The sequence below is a fragment of the Octopus bimaculoides genome, chromosome 9 (assembly GCF_046866305.1).
Source record: "Octopus bimaculoides isolate indiv1 chromosome 9, ASM4686630v1, whole genome shotgun sequence".
In the NCBI taxonomy this organism is placed as follows: domain Eukaryota; kingdom Metazoa; phylum Mollusca; class Cephalopoda; order Octopoda; family Octopodidae; genus Octopus; species Octopus bimaculoides.
In genome coordinates this window covers 91,396,003-91,412,562 of record NC_142936.1, presented here as the reverse complement: position 1 = coordinate 91,412,562, position 16,560 = coordinate 91,396,003, and the positions used below count along the sequence as shown (strand labels likewise).

At 38.3% G+C, this 16,560-nt stretch overlaps 1 protein-coding gene across 2 annotated transcripts in view; it reads left to right on the top strand.

The window, feature by feature from the left end:
- Positions 1–16,560, top strand: part of LOC106877651 (late secretory pathway protein AVL9 homolog) — a 40,452-nt gene that overhangs the window by 3,268 nt on the left and 20,624 nt on the right. For both annotated transcript variants that reach the window (XR_016243247.1, XM_014926596.3), the window contains exons 2-3: positions 15,204–15,324; positions 15,417–15,502. Coding sequence is in view for 1 of the 2 variants with exons in the window: in XM_014926596.3 (XP_014782082.2) it covers positions 15,204–15,324; positions 15,417–15,502 (207 nt within the window). In the remaining variant the exon portion in view is untranslated. The remainder of the gene's footprint in view (positions 1–15,203; positions 15,325–15,416; positions 15,503–16,560) is intronic.

The following is a 16,560-nucleotide window of genomic DNA, read 5'->3' as shown; positions in this document are numbered from 1 at the left end:
AGGCGCTTAAAGTAGATCTCGCGGCCCGGTTAGGGACAATTATTCCTTTAAAAAAATTCTAATCATAATGCAAGCCAAAATGAATGGGTAAAGGGGTTAATATACATTACCTTAACTGTATTGACAAGAAAATATGAGGTGTATGCATATTTTGTGTACAGAGATGTGTAGAAGAAACTTAGCTACATGATAACATGGTTAGTTCACGCCATAACGGAGATAGAAATTAATTCAAATCAATGCATTACACTTCTTGAGAATAACCAAGGCTTGATGGAAAGCTTGCTCTGTTTCAGCTCCAAAATCTTTCAATATCGTTCATATTGCTGGAAGTGAGAATTTACAAAAATAAGCAAAAGACGAAGACAAGTGTGTAAACAACAAACAGATGTATTAGTTTAACGCTCGGGAAGGAAGAAAGTCTTTTTACGTTTCGAGCCTACGCTCTTCGACGGAAAGGAACGCAGAAATAAACAGGGAGAGAAAATAGAAAAAGGTTTAGTGGCTAACGATCTATCATGGCGAATCACTGGAACCCATTCGGACGAACATGTATCTTCTGTCTTTTATACTTGTTTCAGTCATTGGACTGCGACCATACTGGGGAACCGCCTTGAAAGGTTTTAGTTCAACAAATCAACCCCAGTGCTTATGTTTCGTTAAGTCTGGTATTTATTCTGTTGGTGTCTTTTTGCCGAACCACTTAGTTACGGGGACATAAATCCATACCGGTTCCCAAGGGTTGGTGGGGAAAAACACCCCCACACACAACTGGCTTCCACAGTTTCCGTCTATCAAATCCACTCGCAAGACATTGGTCGGCCCGAGGCTATGATAGAAGGCATGTGTCCAATTTGCCGCGCATTGGGACTGAACCCGAAACCACATGGTTACAAAGCGGGCTTCTTAACCACACAGCCATGTCGGCGCCTGGATTGCTAATAAATTTGGGAGGGAGGACTTTGTTGTCATGGGAAATAGGAAATACCTTTAATATCTAAATTCTCAAGCTTGTTTTTCATTGATTGAAATAGCAGAAGATGCCGTAATGTGCACCGATTTCACTTATCGGAAATAGTGACACTCCATTTTACTGAGTATGTTTAAAATTAAGAAAATATTGACTGTGTCCTTCTGAAAATGGTCCTTTGCACCCGAAATATAAAGGTTTTTTAAACTTACTGTATTGTTAGAAGCTTTCCTCATTTCTCATTTTATTATTCTAAAAAAATATAATTTATTTTTATATTAAATTGACTCGGGACCCGCACTACATATTGCCGAGGGCCGTATGTTTGATACCTCTGTGTTATTATTTAATGCCATATCCGACTCTTTACGTTCTGAGTTCAAACCCCGCCGAGACCAACTTTGCCTTTCGTGGTCAATAAAACAAAGTACCAATCAAATATCAAGGTTGATGGTATCGATTAACGCCCTCCCCCCTTAAGCTTCTGGCCCTGTGCCCTAAATTAGAAGGAATTATTTGATACCTTTCGTAATAGCAGATAATCACAGATTTCATGCGCGCCCGCACATACACATACATAACGAATTGACAAACCGTTTTATGGCAGCAACTAATTGCATTATTCTTTATCGATATCTCAATATATTTTATCAACGAGCCAATATGTTGTCGTTCCATATGCTTGATACAATAACTACTTCCAGCTATTTACGTTGTCGCTCGATTTACTTGAAGTAGTAGTCAGAACTCTCTTAACATTACAACCTACTGTCTTGAGAAAAACAAAAAACATAACAGTACACATCGAATTTCTTTATTCCATGGCACACTATGCCTGCAGAAAAGTTAATATGATCACGCCTGGGATACTTTTGTTTATGTATCTGCTCGAACAGAGACAGCTTGGGGTTAAAAGCAACAGCAAAGCAAAATTGAATGCAATAAGTATTGATATTGTAACTCGTTTGTCTTTACGTTCTGAGTTCAAATTCCGCCTAGGTCGACTTTGCCTTTCATCCTTTCGGGGTCGATGAATTAAGTACCAGTTGAATACTGGGGTCGAGCTAATCAACTGGTCCTCTCCCCCAAAATTTCGGGCCTTGTGCCTAGAGTAGAAAAGGATATTCTAACGTTTCTAGAATACAACTGGAAAATAAAAGCAGTAAAAATAACATGGTTTTTAACATTGGTCATGAAATATGTTATCTCCAATAATATCGTGCCAGCCACTTGTCTTGTTAACGTTAATGGTATTATCATATTTACTCGTCTGTGGGTCTCTCCCTTCATTTAGTGTTAAACCTTGGTACCATAGTTTTCCCGGCAGTTCCAGCGTTGCCCCACGTATAAGTCGCATCTCAGTTTTTTTTTTTTAAATATAAAACTGCAACTCATACATGAATAAATACGGTATTTTTTTTCTCTTCATTATGTATGGAATTTTAATTGATAAAAATTTTGCTTGGGTTGATTACATTACGTATGTTAACCCATCCTTTTCTATCTATCTTCTTCCATATGTTTGCGTATTTTGCGGTCGTTTAAGTCCACTAGTATGGTGAATAATGCTAACTGGAGACACTGAAGAACTGTGTGCCTTGTGTGTGTGTGTGTGTGTGTGTGTGTAACAATTATGGATTAAATGTTTATTCACTCAGATTTATCGTGGAGTTCTTTATTCCAAACGGTTTAAACATAGCTTCTTTGGACTGATCACTCCTTGGAATATGTATATGTCGTAAGGCAGTTTCTAACTACTCTCGTTACGTAGTTGTGTTGCCAAGAACATAACAAAGTCGCGTTGGTGGCTGCCAACTGAAGGTTTACCTGTTTCTTTGGAATGGTTAGGGTTAGAAAATAATGGCGTGTACTGTTGTTCTTGGTCGAACGACTAAGTGTAAACCCACATATCTTTTTATTCGAGATATCTCGTTTTTCAGCCAAGCAACACATTCAATGCGAAAATTTAAATTTTCGTTTATTTTATGTTACTTTCACTCGTTTTGGTCATTGAAGCGCGGCCATGATGGAGCACCGCCTTGAAGGATTTTAGTTAAACAAATTGATCCCCACACACACGTTTGTTTTTTTTTTAATCCGATACATATTGTAACGGTTTAATTTGTCGAACCACAAAGTTACGGAGATGTAAACAAACCCATACCGGCTATCAAATGGTGATGGGCGACAAACACACACCTAAATATAAATATATATATACATATATATATATATATATATATACATATATATATATATATATAAAGTGTAGTATATTGCCACTTAAGTGTGGCTGACCCCTAGGGGTGGATGTTACTGTTGCTTTTAGCCCCAGGAGGACATCACTTAGTGTGCTTTTTCGGATTTATGATTTACTGACGGTGTATACATATATATATATATAGATAGATAGATAGATAGGTCGCTGACCACTACATTTATATTTGTTTTCTCCTTGTTTCTCTCCTTATTTATTTCTGTGTTCCTTTCAGTTGAAGAGCGTAGGCTCGAAACGTCAAAGACTTTCTCTATTCCCGAGCGTTAAACTAATACATCCATTTGTTGTTTACACCACCTGTCTTCGTCTGTTGTTTTTTTCGTAAATTCTCCCATATATATATATGCATACATACACTCTACGGGCTTCCACAGTTTCCGTCTACCTAATTCACTCACAAGGCACTTATCGATCAGGGGTTTTAGTAGTGGGCACTTATCCAAGGTGCTGCATAATAGGACTGAACCCAAAACTACGTGGTTGCAAAACTAGCTTCTTAACCATATAGCCATGCCTGCAATTAATCATTAACCTACAATATAACCAGGATTATATAAGTCTGTTGCATTTCAATGCACATCCTGTTGTAACATAACAATACTGCCTCTCTACCCTCTTGTACTTTGTTCTGCTAACTAACTCGAGCTCTACGTGTTTTCTGCCCTGCTTATCCTCACAGCAGTTGTGTTGCATCCCAACCCATCTTAGACAGCTAACCAGATCACCAAAATCAATCTCATAGGCTCAGTATTTCGTCTCACATTCCTCACACAACCAAAAGCTGTGACCCCCACCTCCATCCCACCTCACTCATCTGGTTTATCCACAGCACTGCTTGCGAAAATATTGCAAGAGAAGTCACTCACCAATCATCAACTAATTAACATTTTACCCACTACCACCACAGTTAAGATTGTGTGTGTGTATGTGTGTAACTACATGTGCATCCACCACAGATTACTTCATTCATTGCACAACCTGAAAGTCCTCACACCTCTTGAATTTTAGTTAATGTGTACAAGGGTTGATGTGACTGTGCTGGTGTGGACTTGTGATGAAAGCCAGTTGACACTTCCTCGGTGTAATAGTGTTGACAGTGAAAGGCACAATTGACAGAAAACTTGACAAAGACATGTGCAATTCATATCCAAAAATTTTTCCAAAAAAGCAAAATTCCTAAAATCAAATATTTAACCCTTTAGCATTCTCATTTCTCTCTCAAATGTAATATTTATTTATTCACATTAGTTTCGAGTAACCATGCGTTTTCTTGTGGCTTTGAGATTTAAATGATATGATTGTTTAATTTTAGAATGACATTGTAGGGTAAGTATGAGAGGTCAGATCTGGCCAGTTCAAACATAAAAGAGGTAGAATATTTTTACCTGATATGACTGGTTTAAATGTTAAAGTTATCATCATTGTTTAACATCCGCTTTCCATGCTGGCATGGGTTGGACGGTTTGACTGGGGATTGGCAAACCAGGAGGCCACACCAGGCTCCGATCTGATCTGGCAAGGTTTCTACAATGACTGAAACAAAAAGTGAAAGAGAAAACTATATTGTGTGTGTGTGTGTGTGTGCATGTGTGTGTGGTTTGTATCAATCTGTATATATGTAAGTCACCAATTTAGGATGTGTGTGTGTGTGTATGTATTTGTGTCTGAGTGTAAGTTCAAGTTCAAGATATAATGTTGTTTATATAAGTTCGACCATATTAATCTTTTGCCTTCGGTAAATCTATATTTTCAATAAATATGAATAAATATTATAAATAAGTCAAATAATGAAATATTGACTTATGAAAACAATAACTTTATTCTTTTTAGTACGACAGTCTTAAGACTGTGTGTGTGTGTGTTTTTGTTTATCTGTGTGCGTGCATGTACGTGTGTGTGTGTGTGTGTACATGAGTGTCCTGGCATAGGTTAAACAGTTCAAGCGGACCCAATGAGTCAGGGAGCCACATTCATGTTCCAGTTTTTTCAGTCTTGGCATGGTTTCTATGACTGGATGTCATTTCTAATACCAACCACTTTACAGGCTGTACCGGGTACCTTTTATGTAACACCAACACTAGCAATGGGGTCTTACACCTCACAGGGCTAAAGAACCTTCATGACTAAAAGGAGAATTGGACAGAGTGAATTTGTGTGTGTGTGTGTATACACAGGTGTGGCTGTGTGGTAAGAAGCTTGTTTTTCAACCACATAATTCTGGTTTCAGTCCCACCATATGGTGCCTTGGGCAAGTGTCTTCTACTATAACCACAGACTAACCAAAGTCTTGAGAATATATATATACACACACACACACATCTACTTCATATGTGGGAAATTCTGTCTGTGGGTGTGTTTGTGGAGTTGTTAGTTAACTCCTCCTACATCATAAACAAAAAGAAAAAGTTAGTTTGGTGGTCGATAAAAAAAAAACAAAATTCGGAATGTGTAAGATATGATACATGGATGCCATAGGGATATGTTTTTAACACGTGTGATACACAGGACAGGGAAGCGATTAGGGAGAAGACACATGGAATTATTGTTTCTTTAGGACCAATATCCTATGTGTCTTCTCTTTAAGATGGTGGAGTGTGATATGAGGGAAATTTATCTGCTATTTCTTCTGACTGGGTTAAACCAGTGCCCCGCAACCTTTTTTCACTTGCGGTACACTTATTTTCTTTTCAAAATTCAGCCGTACACCTGAACTAAAATTATAACGTTTTAGTTATATAGGAGGTGGGGTTATATTCAGGTTACACTGTGGCACACCTAGCATCGTCTCGTGACACACCTAGCATCATCTCGTGGCACACCAGTGTGCTAAGGCATACCGGTTGCGGAGCTCTAGGTTAAATGACAGCTGAGGTACTCTTTTTTTTCGTTGTGTCCTCTAGTTAGTCTCCTCTGAGTTACCCACCCTTACATGTCTTACCAACACGATCTCTTGATCTCAAGCACACTGCTGTTAGAAATAAAATTAATCGACAAATTGTTCAACCTGTTTTAGAAACTGCCTGATTTCCTTCAAATGACATCCTGCCGTCTTAAAATCCGAAACGACCCATTACTCAATGTGGTCTTTGAAGGTGGTATGTGAAGACCACACAGGTTCAACAAACTCTATGTAGTTTGTGAAGTCATACTCACAGCATAAAGACACTGTCAAAGCTGACACTTCTTGACCTGGATTCAATGACTCATACACAGATATGTCTGAGTCAGTTTTTATGCTTGTGCTTGTTAGAAGTGAACAGAAATTAAGTCACAGGCAATAAATTCATAGGGAAAAGTCAGAAAGAAAAATTTAACTTATATTTTAATTAACTTAGATATTTAGTTAATGTAATTAAACGAATTATATTTGAAGTGGCTTATTCATAGACAACTACATAACTTATACACATTGACAACACTATAATGGCTTCAGATGTGTGAAAATACATTTTGTTCAATATCTTAAAATGGACTCCAACACAACAAAAAACAGGATGCGTGTGTGTGTGTGTATGGTAGGCAAAAGAAATTGTTTGTTTGAGTAACACATTTCCCTCGATAAAATCAATCTACAACAAAAGTACTTTGAGAAACCAATTAATCAATTTATACATTAATATCTAATTTATTGATAATAAAACTGAAATACAGTCTGTGGATATGTTTTAAAAACTGGCAGTTTAGTCCTCTCAAAGTTCTATCTATTCCATATCACTGGTTTCTTCCATTTGGATCAGTTGGTACTTTTTACCTTCGTTCTCAGCAGTTTTCACTCTGGCTGATGCCTCTAATACCTAGTTTTTTCTCTCAGCTCATTCAATGCTACATCATCCATGACACATACAACAGAACACACTCACCTCATTTCTTTCTAGCCTTGACACATCTTTTGCTAAATTGCACTTAATATACAAGCATTCAATATGCAATGTGTGTGTTTGTGTTAGCATACATATACAGGGTGCAGTGAATAAGCTGTCATCTAAATTACACAAAAATGAAAATAACACTGACATCTCATTTTAACAGATATATTTACCAAAATTACATAAAAATATCTTGAAATACTAAAGAGTAAATTTATTCAATAAAATCGCCATTGGCTTCAGCCATGGCTTCCAGATGACTTCAGAATCTCCTGCAACTCTTCTGGACGGTCTCCTTAGTTAAGTTGGTGAATGCTGCCATAATCCTTGCATAATCATTTCATCTTTGGTGTTATAAGAAGTTTTGTTGGTCTCTCATTCAACTGTGCCCCACACACAATGATTAAGTGGGTTGCAGACTGAGGAGTTAGGTGGCCAGATGTTAGGGGCGATGTGGTCACAGAAATGGTCTGACAGCCATGACTGGGTTCTCCTGCTTGTGTGGCATGGTGCTGTGTCCTGTTGCCAGACATAGGGTCTTCTAACAGCAACCCTCATGACCCTGGGCAGCACTACCTCCTCCAGGCACTTGGTGTAGACCTCCATGTTGAGTGTGAGGCCATGGGGGAGGATGAATGGAGGCATAACGTTGCCATCACTAGTGATCACTCCAAACACCATGATGTTGACTGGATGTTTGATTTTTATCACGCTCGATACATGTCCTCAGATACCCAAACACTCTGAAATGTTCATATTGGAGCTTCCACTGCGAATACCAAGCAGTACATCGTCATTTCCAAATTTATGGTAGAGTGAATTGCGTCACAGTGCTGTTTTCTACACACTGGTCCTTACTGAGTGATGTCAGTGACTGCAACCAGCAACATTTGTTCACATAATTGGGTCTTAAGATCTTATTCTCATTTCCTGCCTATTGCCTAATCTGTGCTGTCTTTACGCCCAATGAATCTCCCGGTTAATGCCCTCTGGTGGTAATTCAATGCACATCCTGTTGTAACATAACAATACTGCCTCTCTACCCTCTTGTACTTTGTTCTGCTAACTAACTCGAGCTCTACGTGTTTTCTGCCCTGCTTATCCTCACAGCAGTTGTGTTGCATCCCAACCCATCTTAGACAGCTAACCAGATCACCAAAATCAATCTCATAGGCTCAGTATTTCGTCTCACATTCCTCACACAACCAAAAACTGTGACCCCCACCTCCATCCCACCTCACTCATCTGGTTTATCCACAGCACTGCTTGCGAAAATATTGCAAGAGAAGTCACTCACCAATCATCAACTAATTAACATTTTACCCACTACCACCACAGTTAAGATTGTGTGTGTGTATGTGTGTAACTACATGTGCATCCACCACAGATTACTTCATTCATTGCACAACCTGAAAGTCCTCACACCTCTTGAATTTTAGTTAATGTGTACAAGGGTTGATGTGACTGTGCTGGTGTGGACTTGTGATGAAAGCCAGTTGACACTTCCTCGGTGTAATAGTGTTGACAGTGAAAGGCACAATTGACAGAAGACTTGACAAAGACATGTGCAATTCATATCCAAAAATTTTTCCAAAAAAGCAAAATTCCTAAAATCAAATATTTAACCCTTTAGCATTCTCATTTCTCTCTCAAATGTAATATTTATTTATTCACATTAGTTTCGAGTAATCATGCGTTTTCTTGTGGCTTTGAGATTTAAATGATATGATTGTTTAATTTTAGAATGACATTGTAGGGTAAGTATGAGAGGTCAGATCTGGCAGTTCAAACATAAAAGAGGTAGAATATTTTTACCTGATATGACTGGTTTAAATGTTAAAGTTATCATCATTGTTTAACATCCGCTTTCCATGCTGGCATGGGTTGGACGGTTTGACTGGGGACTGGCAAACCAGGAGGCCACACCAGGCTCCAATCTGATCTGGCAAGGTTTCTACAATGACTGAAACAAAAAGTGAAAGAGAAAACTATATTGTGTGTGTGTGGTTTGTATCAATCTGTATATATGTAAGTCACCAATTTAGGATGTGTGTGTGTGTGTATGTATTTGTGTCTGAGTGTAAGTTCAAGTTCAAGATATAATGTTGTTTATATAAGTTCGACCATATTAATCTTTTGCCTTCGGTAAATCTATATTTTCAATAAATATGAATAAATATTATAAATAAGTCAAATAATGAAATATTGACTTATGAAAACAATAACTTTATTCTTTTTAGTACGACAGTCTTAAGACTGTGTGTGTGTGTGTTTTTGTTTATCTGTGTGCGTGCATGTACGTGTGTGTGTGTGTGTACATGAGTGTCCTGGCATAGGTTAAACAGTTCAAGCGGACCCAATGAGTCAGGGAGCCACATTCATGTTCCAGTTTTTTCAGTCTTGGCATGGTTTCTATGACTGGATGTCATTTCTAATACCAACCACTTTACAGGCTGTACCGGGTACCTTTTATGTAACACCAACACTAGCAATGGGGTCTTACACCTCACAGGGCTAAAGAACCTTCATGACTAAAAGGAGAATTGGACAGAGTGAATTTGTGTGTGTGTGTGTATACACAGGTGTGGCTGTGTGGTAAGAAGCTTGTTTTTCAACCACATAATTCTGGTTTCAGTCCCACCATATGGTGCCTTGGGCAAGTGTCTTCTACTATAACCACAGACTAACCAAAGTCTTGAGAATATATATATACACACACACACACATCTACTTCATATGTGGGAAATTCTGTCTGTGGGTGTGTTTGTGGAGTTGTTAGTTAACTCCTCCTACATCATAAACAAAAAGAAAAAGTTAGTTTGGTGGTCGATAAAAAAAAAACAAAATTCGGAATGTGTAAGATATGATACATGGATGCCATAGGGATATGTTTTTAACACGTGTGATACACAGGACAGGGAAGCGATTAGGGAGAAGACACATGGAATTATTGTTTCTTTAGGACCAATATCCTATGTGTCTTCTCTTTAAGATGGTGGAGTGTGATATGAGGGAAATTTATCTGCTATTTCTTCTGACTGGGTTAAACCAGTGCCCCGCAACCTTTTTTCACTTGCGGTACACTTATTTTCTTTTCAAAATTCAGCCGTACACCTGAACTAAAATTATAACGTTTTAGTTATATAGGAGGTGGGGTTATATTCAGGTTACACTGTGGCACACCTAGCATCGTCTCGTGGCACACCTAGCATCATCTCGTGGCACACCAGTGTGCCAAGGCATACCGGTTGCGGAGCTCTAGGTTAAATGACAGCTGAGGTACTCTTTTTTTTCGTTGTGTCCTCTAGTTAGTCTCCTCTGAGTTACCCACCCTTACATGTCTTACCAACACGATCTCTTGATCTCAAGCACACTGCTGTTAGAAATAAAATTAATCGACAAATTGTTCAACCTGTTTTAGAAACTGCCTGATTTCCTTCAAATGACATCCTGCCGTCTTAAAATCCGAAATGACCCATTACTCAATGTGGTCTTTGAAGGTGGTATGTGAAGACCACACAGGTTCAACAAACTCTATGTAGTTTGTGAAGTCATACTCACAGCATAAAGACACTGTCAAAGCTGACACTTCTTGACCTGGATTCAATGACTCATACACAGATATGTCTGAGTCAGTTTGTATGCTTGTGCTTGTTAGAAGTGAACAGAAATTAAGTCACAGGCAATAAATTCATAGGGAAAAGTCAGAAAGAAAAATTTAACTTATATTTTAATTAACTTAGATATTTAGTTAATGTAATTAAACGAATTATATTTGAAGTGGCTTATTCATAGACAACTACATAACTTATACACATTGACAACACTATAATGGCTTCAGATGTGTGAAAATACATTTTGTTCAATATCTTAAAATGGACTCCAACACAACAAAAAACAGGATGCGTGTGTGTGTGTATGGTAGGCAAAAGAAATTGTTTGTTTGAGTAACACATTTCCCTCGATAAAATCAATCTACAACAAAAGTACTTTGAGAAACCAATTAATCAATTTATACATTAATATCTAATTTATTGATAATAAAACTGAAATACAGTCTGTGGATATGTTTTAAAAACTGGCAGTTTAGTCCTCTCAAAGTTCTATCTATTCCATATCACTGGTTTCTTCCATTTGGATCAGTTGGTACTTTTTACCTTCGTTCTCAGCAGTTTTCACTCTGGCTGATGCCTCTAATACCTAGTTTTTTCTCTCAGCTCATTCAATGCTACATCATCCATGACACATACAACAGAACACACTCACCTCATTTCTTTCTAGCCTTGACACATCTTTTGCTAAATTGCACTTAATATACAAGCATTCAATATGCAATGTGTGTGTTTGTGTTAGCATACATATACAGGGTGCAGTGAATAAGCTGTCATCTAAATTACACAAAAATGAAAATAACACTGACATCTCATTTTAACAGATATATTTACCAAAATTACATAAAAATATCTTGAAATACTAAAGAGTAAATTTATTCAATAAAATCGCCATTGGCTTCAGCCATGGCTTCCAGATGACTTCAGAATCTCCTGCAACTCTTCTGGACGGTCTCCTTAGTTAAGTTGGTGAATGCTGCCATAATCCTTGCATAATCATTTCATCTTTGGTGTTATAAGAAGTTTTGTTGGTCTCTCATTCAACTGTGCCCCACACACAATGATTAAGTGGGTTGCAGACTGAGGAGTTAGGTGGCCAGATGTTAGGGGCGATGTGGTCACAGAAATGGTCTGACAGCCATGACTGGGTTCTCCTGCTTGTGTGGCATGGTGCTGTGTCCTGTTGCCAGACATAGGGTCTTCTAACAGCAACCCTCATGACCCTGGGCAGCACTACCTCCTCCAGGCACTTGGTGTAGACCTCCATGTTGAGTGTGAGGTCATGTGGGAGGATGAATGGAGGCATAACGTTGCCATCACTAGTGATCACTCCAAACACCATGATGTTGACTGGATGTTTGATTTTTATCACGCTCGATACATGTCCTCAGATACCCAAACACTCTGAAATGTTCATATTGGAGCTTCCACTGCGAATACCAAGCAGTATATCGTCATTTCCAAATTTATGGTAGAGTGAATTGCGTCACGGTGCTGTTTTCTACACACTGGTCCTTACTGAGTGATGTCAGTGACTGCAACCAGCAACATTTGTTCACATAATTGGGTCTTAAGATCTTATTCTCATTTCCTGCCTATTGCCTAATCTGTGCTGTCTTTACGCCCAATGAATCTCCCGGTTAATGCCCTCTGGTGGTAATTCAATGCACATCCTGTTGTAACATAACAATACTGCCTCTCTACCCTCTTGTACTTTGTTCTGCTAACTAACTCGAGCTCTACGTGTTTTCTGCCCTGCTTATCCTCACAGCAGTTGTGTTGCATCCCAACCCATCTTAGACAGCTAACCAGATCACCAAAATCAATCTCATAGGCTCAGTATTTCGTCTCACATTCCTCACACAACCAAAAGCTGTGACCCCCACCTCCATCCCACCTCACTCATCTGGTTTATCCACAGCACTGCTTGCGAAAATATTGCAAGAGAAGTCACTCACCAATCATCAACTAATTAACATTTTACCCACTACCACCACAGTTAAGATTGTGTGTGTGTATGTGTGTAACTACATGTGCATCCACCACAGATTACTTCATTCATTGCACAACCTGAAAGTCCTCACACCTCTTGAATTTTAGTTAATGTGTACAAGGGTTGATGTGACTGTGCTGGTGTGGACTTGTGATGAAAGCCAGTTGACACTTCCTCGGTGTAATAGTGTTGACAGTGAAAGGCACAATTGACAGAAAACTTGACAAAGACATGTGCAATTCATATCCAAAAATTTTTCCAAAAAAGCAAAATTCCTAAAATCAAATATTTAACCCTTTAGCATTCTCATTTCTCTCTCAAATGTAATATTTATTTATTCACATTAGTTTCGAGTAACCATGCGTTTTCTTGTGGCTTTGAGATTTAAATGATATGATTGTTTAATTTTAGAATGACATTGTAGGGTAAGTATGAGAGGTCAGATCTGGCCAGTTCAAACATAAAAGAGGTAGAATATTTTTACCTGATATGACTGGTTTAAATGTTAAAGTTATCATCATTGTTTAACATCCGCTTTCCATGCTGGCATGGGTTGGACGGTTTGACTGGGGATTGGCAAACCAGGAGGCCACACCAGGCTCCGATCTGATCTGGCAAGGTTTCTACAATGACTGAAACAAAAAGTGAAAGAGAAAACTATATTGTGTGTGTGTGGTTTGTATCAATCTGTATATATGTAAGTCACCAATTTAGGATGTGTGTGTGTGTGTATGTATTTGTGTCTGAGTGTAAGTTCAAGTTCAAGATATAATGTTGTTTATATAAGTTCGACCATATTAATCTTTTGCCTTCGGTAAATCTGTATTTTCAATAAATATGAATAAATATTATAAATAAGTCAAATAATGAAATATTGACTTATGAAAACAATAACTTTATTCTTTTTAGTACGACAGTCTTAAGACTGTGTGTGTGTGTGTTTTTGTTTATCTGTGTGCGTGCATGTACGTGTGTGTGTGTGTGTACATGAGTGTCCTGGCATAGGTTAAACAGTTCAAGCTGACCCAATGAGTCAGGGAGCCACATTCATTTCCAGTTTTTTCAGTCTTGGCATGGTTTCTATGACTGGATGTCATTTCTAATACCAACCACTTTACAGGCTGTACCGGGTACCTTTTATGTAACACCAACACTAGCAATGGGGTCTTACACCTCACAGGGCTAAAGAACCTTCATGACTAAAAGGAGAATTGGACAGAGTGAATTTGTGTGTGTGTGTGTGTGTATACACAGGTTTGGCTGTGTGGTAAGAAGCTTGTTTTCCAACCACATAATTCTGGTTTCAGTCCCACCATATGGTGCCTTGGGCAAGTGTCTTCTACTATAACCACAGACTAACCAAAGTCTTGAGAATATATATACACACACACACACACATCTACTTCATATGTGGGAAATTCTGTCTGTGGGTGTGTTTGTGGAGTTGTTAGTTAACTCCTCCTACATCATTAACAAAAAGAAAATGCTATTTTATATTTTTCAATAAAGCATTTAAACTGTCTGAACTCTTAAAAACTTACTCAAATGATGGTTTCAAAATTTGGCACAAAGCCTGCAATTTTAAGAATTGGGAATCAGTTGGTTACATCAATCCCAGTACCCTCAACTGGTACTTATTTTATCAACCCCAATCGTCCATAGAAAACATGTCTGGTCATGGGAAAATTTTGCCTTACTTGGAAACAGGTTGAGGTTGGCAACAGGAAAAGCATCCAGCTGTAAAAATTCTGCCTCAACAAATTCTGTTTAACCCATGCAAGCATGAAAAAGGTGATATTAAATTATTGGGATGACTATATTGGCACTGTAGTAATTAGTGTTGCCACAACTGACTTGAACCTATTTGTAAATTGTGTCTAGGTAAAATCTTGTTCATATTACATTCAGCATCTTGGGAAGAAGAAGAAGAAAACTAATACTGATGAGTTGGTAATTACCACTGAAACTGTTTGTTTTAATCCTTGTCTAGGCGTAGGAGTGGCTGTGTGATAAGTAGCATGCTTACCAACCACATGGTTCCGGGTTCAGTCCCACCACGTGGCACCTTGGGCAAGTGTCTTCTACTATAGCCTCGGGCCGACCAAAGCCTTGTGAGTGGATTTGGTAGATGGAAACTGAAAGAAGCCCATCGTATATATGTATGTATGTCTGTGTTCCCCCCCCCCCCAACATCGCTTGACAACCAATGCTGGTGTGTTTGCGTCCCCGTAACTTAGCGGTTCGGCAAAAGCGACCGATAGAATAAGTACTAGGCTTACAAAGAATAAGTCCTGGGGGCGATTTGATTTGACTAAAGGCGGTGCTCCAGCATTGCCGCAGTCAAATGACTGAAACAAGTAAAAGAGAGTAAAGAGTAAAGAGTCTTAAAAGGTCCTTGGTAGGGCTTCATTTTAGTGGAACTAAATACATACTTTCTGTGTATCTCTACTCTTACCATCACCTTTAACTTGTTATTCTTGCACAGGTTGAATATTCCTACCCACCTCTGATTGAAGGTAACTCAGTGGACAGTCATGAACTACCCGATGAGTGGCGCCACCTACCATCACTTGCTCTCCCTGATGGTGCACACAATTATACTAAAGGTAAGAACAGTTGTGTACTCTCTTTATCTCTGTTTATTATTATTATCATTATCATTATTATTATTATTATTATTATTATTATTATTTTCCAGATACCATATTCTTTCATCTCCCATCCAGAGATGGTGAATACAGTACTGTATATGGTGTGTCTTGCTACCAGCAGATGGACTCAAAGGTCAGTTATTATTAAATATGGAGTTTTATTATTACAACTACTACTACCACTTTGACAATGACAACAACAGCTACTACCACCACTACAGCAACTACTGCTAGTGTCACTAATAGTAGTTGTTGTTGTTGCAGTAGTAGTACACTACTGTTGCTAGTTACTATCGTGTCAGCTATCACCACCACCACTACTACTACTACTACTACTACTACTGGGGTTTGACCTCAAAACTTAAAGACTTGAAACAAAAACTGCAAAGTACTTCTATGATGTTCTAGATTCTTCCAAGCCATTGAAATGAGGATGATAATAATAATAATAATAATAATAATGGTTTGGGATTTTGAGACAAGGCTGCAGTGTTGGGGGAGAGGGTAAATCAGTTACATTGACCCATGAAAGGTTGACCCCCAGAGTCAACCTTGGCTGAATTTGAACTCGGAACATAAAGCTGGAAGAAATGCCACTAAGCATTTTGTCCAGCATGCTAATGAGTCACCTTAACAAATTATTAATTTAACCCTTTCATTACCAACCTGCCTGAAACCGGTTCTGGCTCCGAGTACAAATGTCTTGTTTTCATAAGTTTTGAATTAAAATCTCCCACCAAACCTTAGTCACAATTTATGTTCCTAACACTAGCTTAATGATAACTAAGTTATTTTACTAAATTCTTTGTTATATTTAAAATTAATTGAAAGAAACACAGAGCATCTCAACAGAAATATGGTAACAAAAGGGTTAACAAATGATTAATTTAAATAATGACGATAATAACAAAAAATTCCTTCTTAGAGAGAACCATGCCAAAGCAAACACTGAAGCTTGATGTAGTCCTTTGGCTTACCAACTGCAGTCAAATTGTCCAATCCATGCCAGTGTGGCAAAATGGATATCAAACAATACCCTGTGCTGGTAGTGTGTAAAAAGCACCATCCAGACGTGGTCAATGCCAGTCCCCCAACTGGTTCCTGCTCTGACATGTTCTACTACTACTACTACAATAGTACATGAAGACTGCTAATTAAACCCATTAATAGATTATGGCCGTGTGGTTAGGA